General features: G+C 45.0%; 1 protein-coding gene across 1 annotated transcript; it reads left to right on the plus strand.

Moving 5' to 3' along the window:
- The first annotated feature begins 3,352 nt into the window (after window positions 1-3,352).
- Window positions 3,353-18,679, plus strand: LOC139587868 (C-type lectin domain family 5 member A-like). The gene is made up of 8 exons (XM_071422527.1): window positions 3,353-7,663; window positions 9,965-11,134; window positions 13,276-13,344; window positions 13,920-14,006; window positions 15,443-15,502; window positions 16,065-16,207; window positions 16,857-16,966; window positions 17,512-18,679. The coding sequence occupies exons 2-8, from the start codon at window positions 10,924-10,926 to the stop codon at window positions 17,660-17,662; spliced, it is 831 nt and encodes a 276-aa protein (XP_071278628.1). The 5' UTR covers window positions 3,353-7,663; window positions 9,965-10,923; the 3' UTR covers window positions 17,663-18,679.
- The last annotated feature ends 42 nt before the right edge of the window (window positions 18,680-18,721 follow it).

The raw sequence follows: 18,721 nt of genomic DNA on the forward strand, positions 1-18,721 counted from the left end.
GGTGGAGAGTGGCTTATTCTTGGTGTTCTAACAGACTTTTGAATTTTATATTTTCCTGGATCTAAAAGAACAGATGTGTTGACTGAAGAATCTGAATCCTTTTTCTTACAGCAGCATAAGTCAGGAATAATTCATGGATAAGATTACTGAATTTACTTATGTATAAAACAAATAAGAGAAATCAAACCCAGCATCCTCATTTTCCTCCTGCTACATCTTCCTCTTTTTATAGTGAAGCTGCTAGATGAAAACCATTGTCACACCTTCCTAGCAGATTTAGAAATGCAAATTATGCTCTTTAGCTCTCTAGCAACAACAAAGCAGAGTGGTATTCTGGGCCCATTTCTGCGGGGACTCAACAGGAAGAATGGATTAAAGCAAGCAAGTTTGATTTGGGAAAATTGTCCTTCATGGCAAGTTTAATTTAATACTCTGAAAAAACCCCAACAAAAACCAAACTAATTTCTATGATCCTTCTGGTTTATGTGCTTAATGTGTTTAATTTAGGTATTTCACTCTTTGAACAGCAGACTACCTTTTCACTGCATTTGTAATTCACCTACCTCATTACACCTCTTACATTTGCTGGAGCTTATAGCTAGAAATTCAGTTGAAAAGGAATAATGAGAAAACTGTCCTACCAAAAGCAGCTGCTACTTTAGCAGTGACACTGCAGCAGCCCCAAGGGAAAGAGGTGTTTAGAGTCACCATAGCAGCAAGCTCCCACAGGCTCTTTTGCTAAAGGAAAATCCACAGGATATGGAAATGGTCCTCAAACAGTTCCAGTGTTACAGGAATAAACAAGCCACTTGACAGGTACAGCTGAATCACTTACTGGTAGAAGTCACCTCAGGGAAAATGGACTGCAGTGATTGTCCCCTCAGCGGTCAGGCAAATCCTGGGACTCCTGAAGAAACACCTTGAAAATGAGTGATCCAAGAAGGGCAATAGCCTATTATTGAGGGCAATTGAGCAGAGAATTACAAGGGTATTTTGGCAGACAATACCATCCTGCTGTGATGCAGACATTCCTGACAAGCAAGCCAGCTTGCAGTGCCAGAATTATTTGTACCTCTGGTGTCAGAGAGACCCCTTTGCAGCTGAACTCTCACGGAGACCATAAAATGCTCTCATTCCTATTCTTCAGCAGAATGATGTACTGGGAAAGTGAGTTCTGTTCTGCACCATGTTATGGCACAGCACAGCCAGGGTGGGAGCACTGCAGAGTGTGGACAGAGCCCTCATCACATTTCTCAGATCCTTGGAACAAGAATTTACTAGTTTGGTGCAGTTGCTGCTCATTCTTCATCTGCTATGTCACATTCCCTTCACTGCCTAGGCTGCCCCAAGTTACAATATCTGATTCTCACAACTGTGCACTTGGGTTTTTGTCTGTTCTACTTCAGGGGCAAAGTTTGGGATCAATTAAATTGAGATCCCCTTGACCCCTGGAATGGATGTCACCCTAATGAAGGTGTAAGCCTCATTTGATAAATGGGCTTCTGTGCTGGAGCCATGTTTTCTTCACAATTTATTATATTTCAGTAGCTCTTTGTAGTAAGCATCATCATATTATTTCTCATGGTATATGCTGGTGGGTTTTCCAAGGCATTTGGTGTTGAGGGAAAAGTGGCAAAGTCATCTGAGCCCGTAATTCAGTTTGATCATCCTTCCATATAGAAGGCAGACAGATGGCATTTCACTGTAGCTGCCATGAATTTGCTGTCTTCCCTTCCTGGTTGACCTGCTGTTCTGGTTTAATTCCTGCAGCCTTCATGGTGATCTCCATCTTCAAAATCTTTCCTAATAAGGGCTCTTGTGGATAACTGTTGGATTTTTTTTCAGAGATGACAAAAATAAATAGAAATTACTTGGCAGAAATATCTAGCCCTGAGATATTATCACTGTTTTCACATTCCTCTGCAGAAAGAAGTAGATCCATCAGACACAGGTAGCATCCTCATCCCTGTGCCATTTGAAAGGAGATAATGAGAAAATTCTCTGTGTAAGAGAGCAACCTACAAAATGCTGAGAAGAATCCTCTGACTCATGCTCAGCTGGAGCCACCCTCAGACTTTCCATGACGTAGTCTCACAGAGGAAAGATGCACTGATAATTTGCTTTCTTGAAAAGTCCAATCCATGCATCATGATTAGTTTCTCTATGTATTGACATTTTTTAACCACATTCACCAAGAAAATGAGGTGGCTGCTTTCTTGTCCATCTCTGCACATTGGCCTGTCTGTCTGGTCTAGTGGAAGGTGCCCCTGTCCATGGCAGGAGGGTTGAAATGAGATGATCTTTAAGGTCCCCTTCAACCCAAACCATTCTATGATTTTATGATTCTGTCTTCCAGTTGTTGGGCATTTTTACAGCACAGATAAGTGATTTGGGGTGTGAGGTTGGGAGGGGTATCACAGTATGGGGAAGTTCTGATAATCCATGTCACTGAAATGAAGAAAACTTGCAGGGACCAGCACGGTTGCAACAGTGGGTATTTACAGGATGTCAAATACAGATCTTCAGATAACTGAGCTGTGAGGGCACAAAGGCTCAGTGACCAAACTGTTAGAACACTTCTGCCTCTGAAACCTCATTACAAAACTGTTGTCTGTAAATAACAACCTTTCTGGAATCGAAAGCTTTCTGCATAATTGCACTTCAACCACTGTTCCTGGGAGGGTATAACTGCAGTACATCAAATGCACAGCCATTGCAGAGCCCACATCAGTGGCCTTCAAAAGCAGAGACTCTCCTGATTGCTCCTGATCTACTCTGCAAGGATTTACCAGCAGGCATCAATTTCTGCAGCTCTGGGTGTGCCTGTGCCCTCCTGTTTGCTATGTGAGACAAGTAAAGCAAATTTATCAGCCTGGGAACTGCTCATCTTTGACCCTCCCTGTGCTTCCAGTGCTCAGAGCTTTCAGGTGGCAAGTCTGTCCAGAAAATGGCTGTGTAGACACTGTTTATATTTGTTCCAAAATGCCTTTAGCCATCACCTGGGATGCCCCAGCCTTTAGCAGTATTTTTGGCACCCCTCTAAATCTTGAAAAGGGAAAGGAGGAAAAAAACCTGCAGTCCTACAGTTCCCCATTCCGTAAATATCCCTCACATGCTGATGTATCTGTCCCTGCTAATCCGCTTATCAAATTACTTATTATAAAGAGAATCTCCACCTCTCTATCCTCAGGTTTTTTGGGCATCCAGGATTTTCAACCTGTGAAGAAGGAAAGGGCTTTTCACAGCTGCAGTGGGACAACTCCTGGAACAGGAGGATTTGTGCAACACAGCTATGGATAAACAAGCCCAGAGCAGTGACAGAGCTGAGAAATTACATTAAGTAAAGGTGAAGTCCTTTCACAAGGCAGCTTGTGAAAAAATCTCCCTTATTCCACCCCCTTTCCTTCAGGATTGCATGTGTTATTCAACAAGGAGCTTTACAGCTCCTCTGCTGCTTCCATATGATCCATAGGATTTGGAAGAAGTAGCCCTGCAGATGTGTGGCAAAAGGTGACTCAGCTTGGCATCATCTTCCACAAGGGCTATAGCTTTTTGAAATATAGAGAATCTGGGATAGATTAATGGAAAAGAGGGCTGTCAAAGAAGTGAGTAGCTGAATGTAAGTATATTTTTTAGCCTAGTTACAATAGGTTCAAGTTACCACTCTGTTAAAAACCTGTTTGGGTATCAGCCTTCAGACAATTTTAAATCCAATTTCTTTTTAAGTTGAATTTTTTGTTAAAATTTGTCCTGAAAGAACAGAGGTATTAAATAACCTCACCAGAATGCAAATACTGTGAAATGATACTCACATTGCTTCAGCTGGCTCTATGTAACAGTATTCTGCTGCTTCCTGCACTGCAACAGGGAGTTGCTGAGCTGGGGAGATGTGCGGTGGAAGTTGGCTGTGAGCTGGGGATGTGTGTGCTGCCAGCAAAGGATTTCAGCAGTGGAACAATCAGGGCTGTTTTGAGAGTACTGGGCATAGCATTTTCCTTCTTCTTCACCTTCTGAGTTTGTTGCGCGTCATCATAATCCCCAGAGAGAAAACTCGGTGGAACTTCACTGCTTTCCTCTCCTGTCTGTCTCTGTCTTTTGCCTGAGGCAGATACTCAGAGGTGCCACTGCATCCTGTAGTTCTGACACTCTTTCTTTTCACACTTGGCTCCTGTAGGAGCATTTCGTTTTCTACAGGAAGCAGATTTTATCTTCCTCCCTCTTCTCAGGTCATCTATAATTTTCAAATCTTCCTTGGCATTCTGCTCACTGCCAATCTGTGGTATCTTCCTGCACATCTCTCCCACGCCCCTCAGCAGTGCCATGCAAACACCACCACATCCTGTTCCACCCAAGAGACCATGCAACTCCAATCCTTGTCACACAGCCAAACCATTTCTCCTCATAATTCCAGGAGAGTTGCACATTCCAGCAGTGTCTCAGTTGCATCCTCCAATCTCACACTCTTCTCCATGTGAGGAAAGGATTTTCTGCCTAAAAGTGGAGAACAAGCCACAGTGAAAATTTCTCCCATGGGCAGCTCTGCAAGATGCAGATTCCCTTGCCTTTTTCCCTCCCCACTTCATGATTAGTTCTGTCTTTGATTCATCTCCCAGAGGAGCCAAAGTCTCTCAGTTTTGATATCCCTGTGCTGTCCTAACCTCCAAATACTCAATTTGCATTACTGTATCCCTCAGCCCTGGTTCCCCCAAAAAACCAGTCTTGGGCCTCTCTGGAGCAGACAGTATAAAAAGTGTCAGCATTTGATCAGAGAACTGAAATAAGAAGACATAATTATACTTCAGGACTATACAGTCCTGTCTAAAACAGGACTGTCAACAAAATGACCTGGGATTCAAGCAGTCTGTATGCAGTTTGATCTCTTTAAACCCTATGTCTGCGCATCAGATCAGATAACTCTCCTTCTCTGTTGTTCATCTGTTCTTCCAACACTTGCCCCAGAAAAATAAAACAAATGGCTTTTCTACATTTCCCCTGCAAGTTAATAGGAATAAACTACCATGTCCTCCAGAATCTACAGATCTGGGATAAGTATTGCAATGGATTATGCAACTGGGCAAATTGGAGATGTCCTGACAGAACTGGTCAGAAACCTGTTGAGGGTTATTGTTTTTATGTCATTACACTGAAAGGTCTCAGGCAGCACAAGAGATGATGCACTTTTCTCCATTGACTCACTCTCACCAAGGTATAGCACATGGAGCAGAGGCATTTTTCTTATTCTACTCTTCCAGATTGCTATCACAGGAGCCCTTTCCATGTGCCACAACAGCTCCCTCTGATAAGCCATGGCATTAAGGCTTAGCTTCTTTCCTACAAATTTGTTCATAACCATCCCACAAGAGTGGCACAATCAGAGTTCATTTTAGAATCTGCAATGGCAAGACAAGTTCATCAGAAGTGCCCCTTTTTCTTGGTGAGGAGAGCCAACATTCACCCACCCTGAGGAGTACTGAGTAGGAGGTAAACACTTGGCTGCCTTGTTCTGGGTCTGTAGGACAAAACAGCTGTTAAAAATGTTTAAAGATATATATGAGATGGCTTAGTACAGTTTCACTCAGGCAGGGAGCCAGGGCATGTTATGTAAAGTGTTGATCTTTCCTACATTTTAAGTTGAATATAGAACAGTTGGGTTCCAGCCCTCCTTCCTGGCAACAAGTCCAGCCTCGGGCACTTCCATATAAACTGGGCTTCTCCTAGCTGCCCAAGGTATCAGTAAGACTCAGAGACTGCAGAGATGATGGTAATGTTCTTCTCAGGAATCAAGACAAAGGTCTGTCTCTTGTTCCTCCCATGCTTTTGTTCTGGCCAGCTTGCATTTCCACTGCTGCGTTTCCCCACCTTCCTGGATCCTTCCAGCATGTTCTGCCTCTGCTGGGACCATGAGGAACAGGAGCTGATGGGTTGGGCTGCACATCCACACTGGCTGGGCGGCATGTGGATTCAGCCCTCATGGAGAGCTGCCTGGATCTGACATTGTGACAGGAGGTGCCTTCTGAAATGGCAGCATCTGCTTCTCTGTAAGATGAACAGATTTCCTCTTCATCCCCCTTTGCCAAGGGTCATGCTCCAAGTATGTTGGACAAAAGGTATATTGAAAGGTTAAGAGGATTGGGAATCTTCAGCCTGGAAAGGGAATTGGGAATCGTTCAGCCTGGAGAAGAGAAGGCTTTGGGGTCACCTCATTGTGGCCTTCCAGAGCCTGAAGGGAGCCCACAGGAAAGATGGAGAGAGACTCTTGACAAGGGCCTGGAGTGACAGGACAAGGGGCAATGGCTTCACACTGACAGAGAGCAGGTTTAGATGGATATGAGGAAGAAATGGTTCCCTGTGAGGGTGGTGAGGCCCCGACACACTGAGATATGTCAGGCATAGGATAGGACATCCTTGGGAATTCTTGTGTTTTCCACTGTCAGGCAACCACTAAGTAGAGATCTCTGATGTTAAAGCAGCTGGAGTTTAGAGGGGTAAAAATGCCACCAAGGCTGCTAAATAAAAACCAGACTGTTTTGTTTTCCTTTAAATATTAAAGAGAAACAGACAGCTTAATTTTATACAGATACAGAGAGAAAGAGTTTATACCAGTTTCAGTGGTTTTACTTTGTTCAGCTGTTTTCAGTTCCTCTTTCACACAAAAATAAAATATATGTTGCACAAAATATGTCACAATGTTTGTCTAAAAATGGGTAAAGTTTGGAAGGAGTGAGGTAGCCAGCTTTCCTTATGGTCATGAGCTGGTTGCAAAATGATTCTTGTTAAAACCACTTTTAAAATCTTTCTTGGTTTGTGACCCAGACAGGGACCTTTTGGCTGTGAATTACTGCAGGAAAAAAATAGAAGAAACACTTGTTCTTATTTGTTTAATAATGATTTTTTAAAAGTGATTTGGTGTAAACCCAAAGCATTTAATTTCTCCTAAAAGAACATCCTGAAAGGAAAAATTGAAATGTTTGATTTCAAAAGTATTAAATATTCCATTATTTTCAGAAAATATATTTAACGTTAACAATGATTTTTTTCCTCCTTGGTAGCAGAAACTCTTTGTTTATATTAGAAAATAATTTTGGTCCCAAAAAAGTTACAGGTTTTTTCAAATCTTTTACATATCAGAAAATATCTCCCAATTATTATAGGTCTGGATACAGTAAGCAAGCACATTAAATCCAGAAAAATCCACATTTGCTCAGCTGTCAAGCACATCCACTGAACCCAAGGAACAGATAGCTTGAGGGAAAGATATCCTAGTTACTGTAAGTGGAATTTTAGTGAGGTTTTCTATTTGAAATCTTCCTTCTAAGCCTCTCTCTCTCACATCCTTAGTTTTTATTTTAATTTTCCTTTTTACTACAACCAAATAAAAGTCATTATCTGAGAATCATCAAGTGGTGAAAAACCAGCCCAGAAGGCTTGCTTTCCCAAAGGAGGGTTGTTTTTCCAAGTGTTTACTGCATTCTTCATTCATAATGTATGTTTTATTTTAAATGTTTTATCTATTTCAGAATAGATGATTTGCAGATTACTTATCTTTGAATTTGGATCTTGTAGTGAAATCTTTACCAGATCTGTTTTCTTGATGAGGTACAGAGACACATAGGACTCAACTGACCCCAGAAGATTCTTCACTTCTGACCTGAGGCTGCACAATGTAAGTATTGGACAAGAGCCTGGTATGTTAAAAATCTCTCTTTCTTCTGTCTTTCTTGGTCATGGGCACAGTGAGTTTGGGATTGTAGAGGCCAAAAGATGGACATGACTCATCTTGGAAAAATGGGAATAGAGCTGGCAAGAGTAGGAGTGAAGTGGGAGTGTGAGGGCTTCTCTGTTAGGAAAATGCTGTCAGATGTTGCCCATACCCTTAGCTAGTGTTTAGGAAGTCAAATTCATTAGGTGCTAAGGAATTGCAGCAGAATGATTAACACAGACATCTCATTATTAACACAGACATGCAGGGCCATTGTCCCACCCATACAGACCCACAGAAAAATATCTTTAAATTACTGAAGATATTTACTCATCATAGTTTTGTGGGAAATACACAATACCACAGAGAAAAAATAAGTATACATTTAAATGCTGAAAAGTGTGGCTAAGTGCTCAGAAATACAATACAAACTACCCTGTGTGCTATCTCCAGTATTAAGTTATGCAGCATCTCAGTATCACATAAAAGGATTTACAAGGGGAGCTGGATCCCTGTTTTAACTTCTCCCCTATGGTATTTGCACCGTCTTTGTCAAATGGAGTTCAAAAGCATCAACTCAGTGGGGTATTGCACCTTCCTTCTTCAAACAGCACCAGCCCACACAGTCAGCACTCCCTCAAGATGCAGCAGAACCTGCTGATGAGCGTAGGCAATATTCCACAGGAAAGAGGGGCACTATTTTTATGGCAAAATTTGTGGGATTGGTGCTATCATGTGCTTCTCACTCCAGAAAACCAGCAATAAAAATCACAAAAGTTGATCGAACTCAATGGATGTTTCCTACACTCAGTCCATGTTACAACTGTCAAATTAGCAATGCAGTTCCCTAATAGAAAGGAAAAATCTGAATGAAAAAAGGAATTAACACTTGGTGGAGCTGAAAAATCACAGAATACTTTGGGTTTCCCTGAGAAGCTGTGGCTGTCCCATACCTGGAAGTGTCCAAAGCCAGGTTGCATGGGGCTCTGAGCAACCTGGGACAGTGGAAGGTGTCCCTGCCCATTGCAAGGGTTCAGAACAAGATGATCTTTAAGATTCTCTCCAACCCATTCCACATTGTGGGGATGTGGAATGGCTTCCTGACTTTGTTGTGACAGTAGCCCATCTTTTATATTCTTAAACAAACAAGCTGACATTAATAATTTCTAGTTTCATTCCCCTATTGGATTTCCCCCAAAAGGCTTAACAAGGGCTCAAGGGGTAACCAAGGGAATTGTCTGTGATTGTGTACTTCTCTAACTAGGCCAGATGTGGCCTTATCCAGTTTCTGGATATGGAAAGGTAAACACATGTTTTGCCAATAAACAAACACATACAATTAATTTAACTATATTTCATTAATTAAATGTTATGTTATTATATTAATATTATTTATTAACAATAGTTCATTAATGATTGAATATATATATATAACATTTAGCTGGAAGGTTCATCTAGAGGCAACTTTGTCTCAGGGCCTGTTGTTCAGGCCTCAGTCAGAGTCTGTTGTTTAGGCCTCATTATTTCGGCCTGCCACAGAATTTCTGGACACATCTCCCTGTCAGGTCTGAGGGCCACTGCAAACCTTCATTTAACTGCAGTACAAACTTCTGAGTCATCAACCACCACAGAAACCACTTCACTTCCTTTTCTTTCTCTCACACATTTGGTGTTTGCTTGACTTCTCTGGGCCTGTGATTATGGGACATGAGGCACAGAATACCAGAACACATCCCTGGCTCTTTGAAGAAGCCTCTGCCATGACCACCGGCACCAGAAGGTATTCCAGATCTGATGGCCCTGAGAGAATATATCCATAATAGAAAATTGTCTTTCTGTAGAAGAAATAGGTTCAATCAGAATTGGTATTTATTTTTTTAAAAACCACTCAACTTTTCCCTATAGTTTGTTTTAAATCAGAAAAGCAATGTGTTACATTTCTATAAAGACAGGAATGCAGTGATCATAGAATCATAGAATGGTTTGGGTTGGAAGGGACCTTAAGATCATCTCATTCCACCTTTCCTGTCACGGGACACCTTCCACTGTCCCAGGTTGCTCAGAGCCCCATCCAACATGACCTTGGACACTTCCAGGCATGGGGCAGCCACACTTCTTTGGGGATCTGTGCCAGGGCCTCACCACCCTCACAGAGAACAATTTCTTCCTAGTATCCAATCTAAATCCACTCTCTGTCAGCGTGAAGCCATTTCCTCTTGTTGGTCACTCAGGGCCTTGTCAAGTCTCTTTCCGTCTTTCTTGTAGCTCCCTTCAGGCACTGGAAGGGCACAAAGAGGTCACCCCAGAGCTTTTGTTCTCCAGACTGAAAAATCTCATTCTCTCACTTTCCCTATGGCAGAGGTTCTCCAGATTCTCAGCACTTTCTTGCCCTCATCAGGACTCTCTCCAACAGTTCCATGTCCTTCCTGTGCTGGGACTCCAGAGAGAAAAGAGGTCACCCCTCAGCCTCCCTTTCTCTAAACTGGACAAACCAAACTGGAATCCTCAGCTGCTCCTCACAGGACATTCCTTCCAACACTTCCACCAGCTTTCTTCCCTTCCTGTGAGCCTCCAATCAAGGACCTTCACATTGTTCTTAAATTCTAGGAGCCCTGGGATGGTTTTGGCTGGGAGAGAGTTAATTTCCCTCATAGTAACTGGTATGACTACATTTTGGACTTGTGCTGGAACAGTGTTGAGACCACAGGGATGCTTTAGTTCTTGCTGAGCAGAGATTAAACAGAGTGAGAGTCCTGTTTGTCATCCCACCCAACCACTGAGGGGGCTGGGGGTGCACAAGGAATTGAGAGGGGACACAGCTGACCCCAACTGCCCAGAGGGATATTACAAACCTAGAAAGCCAAGGGATACTTTTGTTTAGGCCACATTATTCCAGTTGCTGCCTTAAGCACCTTTTGTGCTTCCTAAAACACGCCGGACCAATCCCCCTTTCTGATTCCCATTTTGCCTCCAGAATTCCCTTGCAGAGAAGCAGACAATGTCTGTGAGCTGCACAGAGCCCACAGAGCGCAGGACACAGCAGAGCAAAATGTTTTGTGGGTGGGTGGGTGAAGCTTTGAGAACTCAAGATACTTCCAATCCAGAACCACTTCCCAACAGAGGTGACCTCAGGGAGGCCATGAACTTGTATTTCCTCATGTTGATGACATAAAACCCTGTGCCATCAAAACATGAAGTAGAAATAGACTCCTCATTAGAAGTTGATGTGTGAACGGAAGAGTCAAGAACTTCCTGCTGAAGGTTTGAGAGGGGAGGGAGCTCTGTGTTGTGCCCAGCCCAGAGTGTCACTGTCACAACAGCCGAGGGAGGAAAAAAGGAGAAGTGGGACAAGAATGGCAGAAAATGTCCTTTATGCTGACCTGAACTTGCCTGAATCAACCAGACCCAGAATCCTGACGGTCCCTGATGGCCAAGGTAGGTCCAGTGCTGAGCACTGAGCTTTCTTTGCATTCTCCACTCTCTCTCCCATATCTCTTGAGAGAGTTCCTTGCAGCACCAAAGCCCCAAAGAGCACAAGGGGAACATGAGGGCCAGGGCTGGAAAACTGCAGGTGCAGTGTCCAGAGAGGGTTGTTGATATTTACAAAGGCAAGTTGTTGGAAGATTACTTTTCTCTTGCTAAGGTGCAGGTGTGAGGCAGTGTCTCTGGTGTGAGATTAAGAGTCCTTTTATCCATTTTGGAGAGCATTCCAGAGCTGAACATCCATTGCTGCTGGCCCTGGCCTGTTGTCCCCCAGCAGACTGAGATTCCTGCAGCAAACTGCTCAGGATGGAGTGGCTGCTGTTGCTGGTGCTCACAGCAGTCTCCTGCACAGCTGTTCCTGCTCCCTGAGCACAGCAGGCACTGCCTGGGGGCTTCTCCTCCTGCTCTGGCTGTACCAACTGCTTGTTGAATGCACAAGGGTGAAATGTTTCCTGGACAGCTTTAGTCTGATTTGGGATCAAGGACTGCAAATGCTAACCGAGGATTTACCTTTCTTTAATGAGTTTAAAATGGTTGCATAAATGTTTGCACTGGTTCTGCAATATCTGCCATAAAAGTACATCCTAAAAATTAACAGACTTCATAGAGTGTGTCTCTGTATTTCATTTCCATTTTTCTTCCCTTTCTTTCTAACCCTGCTTTCCCTCTGGCAGAAATTATTTCTTGCCATCCAATGTTTCTCTTTTGCACAAAGTCTGAACCCTCTGCATGTCTTTTCAGATGTGTGGAGATACTAACAGCCCAGGAAAAAGGGTTTTACCACCACTTTCAACTGATGAATGCAGGGCTCAATTGACCACAATTGATGCCACTGATTACAAGTTCCATTTTCCTTAGAATTTAAGCCACGTGTTCCTATTCAGAATTTTGATAGATTTCTAGTAACATTTGGGTGTTTCTCTGCTTGTGCCTTTCAGGGAAACCCCTACCCACTCTTCTATGTGTTCACTGAAATTATGCACAAGATTTCACAGATATTGTCTCCATCTTCTGAAAAGAGCTCAAATCCCTGGCTTCTGTCTTAGCTTTGTACAGTGATAGAACCCAGGGGGTTCAGTGTTGTATATCACAATGACTTGGAGAGTTTTATAACACTGCAATGTCCTATTTTTGACTTTTTACCCACTTTTTATCTCCCTCTGACCTTTCTTTCCTCTCCATATGTTTTCTTCCCTGCTGCTCTGTATTTATTACCTGCAGATGATGGAATAGATTTCACTACTCTCCCTGTTATCTGGGTTATTTAGATAAACACTCAAACCCCTCCAAATTTAGTACAATCTGCAGTTTTCAGGCTTTGATGTTTTAGTCATTCTCACCATTCCTGTCAGGATGAACAACCTTGGGCCACCCTTGGCACTTTCCTCCCCTTTTGTCAAGATTGGCAATGTGAGTATGTACTCCTGTCCCTTTGGTGTTGTCTCCCTTGAAAAGAAATCAGTTCTGTTCCTGCATCTAGCAAGTGCTCCAAGGGTGAAAGAGTCATCATGAAACATGGAATCAGAATATCCTGAGCTGGAAGGGACCCACAAGGGTCATCCAGTCCAACTCCAGGCCCTGCACAGATACCCCAATAATCCCACCCTGTGCATCCCTGAGAGTGTTTTCCAAATGCTGCTTGAGCTCTGGCTGTCTTGGGGCCCCAGCACCCTCTGGGGGAAGAACCTTTCCCTGATATCCACCCTGACCCACTCTGATATCCACCACTGCTGGGTTCAGTGCCCCATCACCCTCTGGGGGAAGAACCTTTCCCTGATATCCACCCTGACCCACCCTGATATCCACCACTGCTGGGTTCAGTGCCCCAGCACCCTCTGGGGGAAGAACCTTTCCCTGATATCCACCCTGTCCCTGTTCTGACACAGCTCCAGCTGTTCCCTTGGGTCCTGTCCCGGGTCACACAGAGCAGAGATCAGTGCCTATAATGGAGAAAAATATAATTTTTGCATAGTTAACCACAGTCACAGCAACTAGTTGCTGTCCTGTGTTCAGCATTTCTCACAATTTCAGTCATTTTTATTTCATTTAAGTTGATTCTCAGCTCTCTCTGTGCTCTGTTCTTGTTCCCTCAGGTTGTACCTATGCAGAAGTGAAAGTGAAGTCCCAAGACACAAAGGCTGCAGCAAACTGCAAATCATCAGGTGAGTTTAGCTGTCTGATAAAGTGATAGGAATTTAAACAAGAAGAGCAGAGGGGATGATCCTGATGTCCCAAACATGCAGTGACACAAAACCATGAGGGGGCAGGAGGATACAATTGTCTGCTTTCCACACTCAGAGCAGGAGCAGCTGAGGTGTTGCATTCTGTGCCCCTAAACACTTGTTGGCTTTCCTGGCAAAGGAATAGAAGGATATGTTGGGCCACACCCAGACCCCCCCGAGCCCAGGCTCCTGTCCCCAGCAGCAGGGAAAGTGAACAAAGGAGAGGAGGAAGCAGAGGGAGGGGGCATTGATTGCAAGGACTCTCCTCCTTTTCCCCTCTCCTCAAACCCATGGCAGGTTGGGATCTGCTCAGTTCCCTGAGCACAGGGGTCCAGAGCCAGTGGGGAAGCACCAGGACATTCAGCCTGGCTCCAGCCTGCAGATCTGGAAGGCCTCAGATTCCCAGTGGGAGCCTGAAAGGGCATCTTGGAATGCAGGGGAAAGGAGCTTTTGTCCAGCTGTGCAGTACAACATCCAGCTGTTCCCCTAATCTTTATTTTTCTGTCCCTCTGTAGGTAAAAGCCGTTGTTCCAGAAAACATGTTGCTATACTGGTGGTGATAATCCTCATACTGGTCCTGGCAGTATATTTAATAATTACATGTAAGTTCTTTTGTTAATGTCATAACAGGCATTTATTTGTGTCTCTTTCCCACTGACTGAGGTCCAGGCCATGACATACAAAGCCTGTAGGAACAGAAGTTTGGTTTGAAGGCAAAGGACAGCAGTTTTTAGCCAAGCATGGCTGTAAGAGGAAATGTGCAAGAGAATCAAGTGGTTTTGAAAGTTTAAAATTCCAACAGATAAAAAAGCCAAAATCCCAATGAAAAACTCACAACATTCAAATGACAAAGAATTTATTATACAAATGTTTTGAAGAAAAAAGTTAAGATTTGATAATGCCTACCAGTAATACAATGGCTAACTGTGAGAATCCCACAAGGTCATGAGGTTTTATCATGAGACCAAGATGTCCAAAATACAAAAAATCATAAAATAATTATGAATTAAAGTTCATATGAAGGAGGCAACTAAATCACATCTTACAGGAGTTTCCTTAAGATCATAACATATTTTGAGCTAAATAAAAAGATAAATTATATTTTGTAGAAAAAAAGTTTACTTCCATCAGAAAAAAAATGAATAGACCCAATTGGTATTTCTTCTAAAAGTTTTCAAAGAACCATTTTAAAATTTCAGATGGGTTTGCTTATTTCTTTCCATCCTTTGGTGGCTGAAAAAGCTTGGGAAGCTTCCACAACCAATCACTCTCAAGTCCCAGACTTTGCCACCTGCTCAGAGATGCACATGGGGAAGTCATGGCAAAGCCTTTGATCCTTGGAACTTAAAAAACAGGGCTGGAGGAGGCAATTCATTCTTTTTTTCAGGGCAAAGAGTTCAGGATTGATATTTGACAGTGACCTGACATTTGTAAAATGTCAAACAGCAAATGGTGGGGCAAATTAAAAACAAAAAAAGGAACCAACAGAAAATAAAAAGATGTAATGTAGATTTAACAGAGCTTTAAGTCTAACATTGAAAGAGGAGTCCTTAGACTTAGATCCAGGACTGGCTTTAGTTATTGTTCCTTTGTGAGGCTCAGTACTGGCTCAGAACAGCTACACACCTGAAAAAAAAATACTCCTAAGAAACTTGAGATCTAGATCAAACTTGAGAAATTAAATCAAGGTAGTTTTTATGTTCAAGAGCACACAGGTTTCACTTGTTCTCCAAATACAAACTGCTGCATTTTGAGTTTATTCTAAGTTATAGTTTTGTATGAATTTTCCATAGGGTCTTGTTATTTACGAATACACTGTTATTAAGATACAACTTGTGTAAATGAACTCAAGTGTTGCCTTTTCCTCAGTGGAACCTGACCTGACCATTTAATGATTTCTGTAGTAGACCCATGAGCAAAGAGGCAAAGTTTGCATTCTGTGTTGGGTGATGGGGGGTCAGAGAGGTCCAGCAGAGCTCTGACAGTGCCTGGAACAGTGGCCAATCCTTGCAAGCAGAAACTGTGTTCTTATTTCCAGATGGTCCAACAGCAGGCAGCCAACAGGACTCCCCAGGAACCATCCCTGAAGAGGCACTAGGTAGGCAATCCTCTGTCATTCCAGAGGGAGTCTCCAGAGGCCTGTGGAATTGACTGTGCAGGGGGCAGGGGAGGGTGTGTGGGACTGGATTTTGTTGAGAAGGGAAACAAAGAAAGAAAACCTCTCCCATCTCAGGAATACAAACCTGATCCTGGACACTCCCAGGATGAGCTTTGGAAGAGACAGGAAGAACAATCCCTCTGGAAGCTCAGCACTGCAGGGAGCAGGATGGATCATGTGCTTCCACTGCTTTTCCAAGGCCCTCCATTACCAGCCTTTGACCTCAGTGCAATTCCCTGGGGCTGTTTAGAAGCTGCTGAGCAAAGCTGGGAAAGGCTGGAGCTGTTTGCTGTGCTGCTCCCTGTCTGGCTCCTGCCTGCTGATTCTGGGCTGCCATCAGCTCCAGAGGCTCTGGGGGATCCCTGGTGCTCTGCTGACAATTCTCAGCAGGAGCACACAGGCATTTCTGGGGCTGGAATGGCCTCTCTGACCTCTCTTTTGTTGTGGCATTCTTTGGCCAGTGTGAACATGGATTTTACACACCTCTTCTTCCCTTCTGCAGGCTGCCCCCCATCATGGAAGAAATATGGGAGGAAATGCTACTTCTTTTCTCCAGAGGAGAAACCAAAGGACTGGAATGCCTCCCGTGCAGAATGCAAGGCCATGGGCTCAGACCTGGTGGTCATTGACAGCAGGGAAGAGCTGGTGAGATCCAACTCTTGGGGCAGCTGCTTGGGGGGCTGGAGCTGCCTGGCCAAGGGCTGGGCAGTGACACTTGTGCCAGCTCCTTTCACATGTCCTTGGGCTCTGGGACCTGCTGCCAGCCATGGACAGCCCAGGCCTGGCAGTGGGAGCAAAGGCCTGCACAGGGAGAGGCCTCCTGGGCCTTGGAGTCCTGTCCCTGGAAGCTTCTGTGCCCAACCAAGCCTGATCCCATGGCAAGGAGCAAACTCCCTGCCCAGCTGGCTGGGCTTTTCCAGGGATTTAGCACACAGGTCATGGAGCTTGAACAGACACTTCTTTGTAAGAGCCATGGCTGGGACAGAACCTGAAAAGGTTTTGCCAGCTCCATCCAAAGGGAAAAGTGTCCCCAGCTATCAAGTCACACCTGTCTGTCTGCAATGTAAGGGTGCCACAGGGCTACTATTACATTTCTTATCTTCATCAGGGGCCTCCAAAAGGGAGATGATCTTCCATAGAAATGGAGAAATTAATCCTCTGGAGCTGTGGGCAGAGGTGCTGTGGCTGGATGCACACTGCACTCTCTGTGCTGGCTGTTTAGCCAGGAGCCTTCTGTGCCTCTGCTGAAGAAAATGTCATTTTCATGTACTCCCATTGTTGGCTTCCTTTCCAGGAGTACCTTCGATCACAATCAGGTCATAACTACTACTTACTTGGTCTCACACACTCTCCAGAGGAGCAGAAGTGGAAGTGGATCAACAATGTGGAACGTGACCCAACCATGTGAGCTCCTTCCAGCAAGTCCCTGCCATGCAGTGTCTGGGAAGAGGAAAATGCCAAAGGCAGAGCAAAGAGCAGAGAGCCCAAGGGTGATCAGGGCCTGTGCTTTGGGGGAAGCTGATTGCTGGAGGTGCAGGTGCTTCAGCACATGGCTGTGCCAAGGAAAGGGAGCCTTGCAGGGCCAGGGAACACAGGGCTGTCGTGTAGGAATGGCAGGAGAGGACACAGCTGGAGTTTGCTGGGGAAGGAAGGATCTGGCTGGATGCAGCTCCCTGGGCAAAGGAAGGGGACAGGAGGCAGGGACAAGAGAGAGAGGGTGATGTCAGTACCATTGGCTGGAGGGGACCAAAGCAGGGGAATGTTTCTGGATGGGAAAGCATTGCCCAAAAACTTTTGTGGAGATGTGGGGAAGAGCAGTGAGGAATGGGTGGGAATTCCAGCATGGCAGTTCCTGGTCCCAGTGACAGTAACACAGCTTAGCAGCTGCCACTCTGCCTTTCACTGCATGTCAGGAATGTAACCAAATTTGGCTTTTTTGCCCTATTCAGGTTCACTGTAGATGGAAAGTACCGTGACTATCTCTGCACAGTCATTGGATATGGTGAAGTACAAACTGCACCTTGTGGTGGAGCCGAAACCACAAAAAATATGTGTGAAAAAGCTGCAACAATTTCAAAGATGCATCAGGAGGAGAGGTAAACCCAAGCGGTGCAGGCTGATCTGTGTTCTGCCCAGCTTCCTGTAGGAACCCTGGATGGGATGTGTCTCATTGCTCTTGAATTCCTGCCCAGTCTCTGCTCCCAGGCTCTCCTGCAGCTTCTCTCCAGCCTCGGGGCTGAGCTCAGCCCAACCTTTCCCTGCTGCTGTCTGAGCCTGGATGGGTCCCCTCTGGAAGAGCTGGCCCTGGCACACAGGAGCACTCTGGCACTGCCTCATGCCAGAGGTGGCACTGCCAGGCAGGCACTGCCAGGGGAGAGGAGTCCAGCCTGGGCACAGGGGTGATCCCAACAGATCCTGCCTCTGCAGGTCACATCCATCCACAGCCCTGTGTTCCCAGCCCTGCCTGGGCACAAGGAGACCCTTCCCCACCTGGCCACAGCCTGGCCTTGCCTGCAGCCACAAGCGAAGGGCAGCTCACATTTCTGGCTGGGAGCCTGTAGGGAAGGGCAACCCTGCTCCTTGCCAGGACGGACAGGATAAATTCAGGTGTGGGTGTGGATAAACCTTCCCCTGTCCCAGACTGTTCCAAGAGCACACAGGATCCCAGAGCCTGTGAGGGGAATGGGAATCAGCCCAAGGGAAACGATCCTACAGCAGCACAGCTCTGGGCATAAAATCAGCCCCAGTCCTGTGTGGGGAAGGCAGGAATGTCAGATTTACCATCTGCTGCCGAAGGGCACAGGATGGAGACCAGCAGAGAGCAGCAAGGCCTGAAGAAGAGAGTCCCATCAGAAGCTGAGCTGGACAGAAAACAGGACAATGAAACCCACAGTGACCTGTGAAGGAGCTGGTGAGAAGCATGAGAGTGACCCACAGGGAATGGCAACACAGTGCTCTGCCCTCTTTTCCTTGGAGATTGGTCACAGGACAGGCCAGTACTATTGATGTGCTCTGGGTCCCCCCAGAGAGCTCCACTCAGCTACCTGGGCTGACTGCTGGGCCCCTGTACAGTTCCTCTCCTTTCCATTGCATGCAATAAAGCTTTTCTTTTCAAAAGCCAAAGCATTGCTTCTGTGTGGGTAGGTGAAGCTTTGGGAA

This window comes from Agelaius tricolor, unplaced genomic scaffold (genome assembly GCF_023055355.1).
Source record: "Agelaius tricolor isolate 1412-34295 unplaced genomic scaffold, bAgeTri1.0.p SCAF_3, whole genome shotgun sequence".
In the NCBI taxonomy this organism is placed as follows: Eukaryota; Metazoa; Chordata; class Aves; order Passeriformes; family Icteridae; genus Agelaius; species Agelaius tricolor.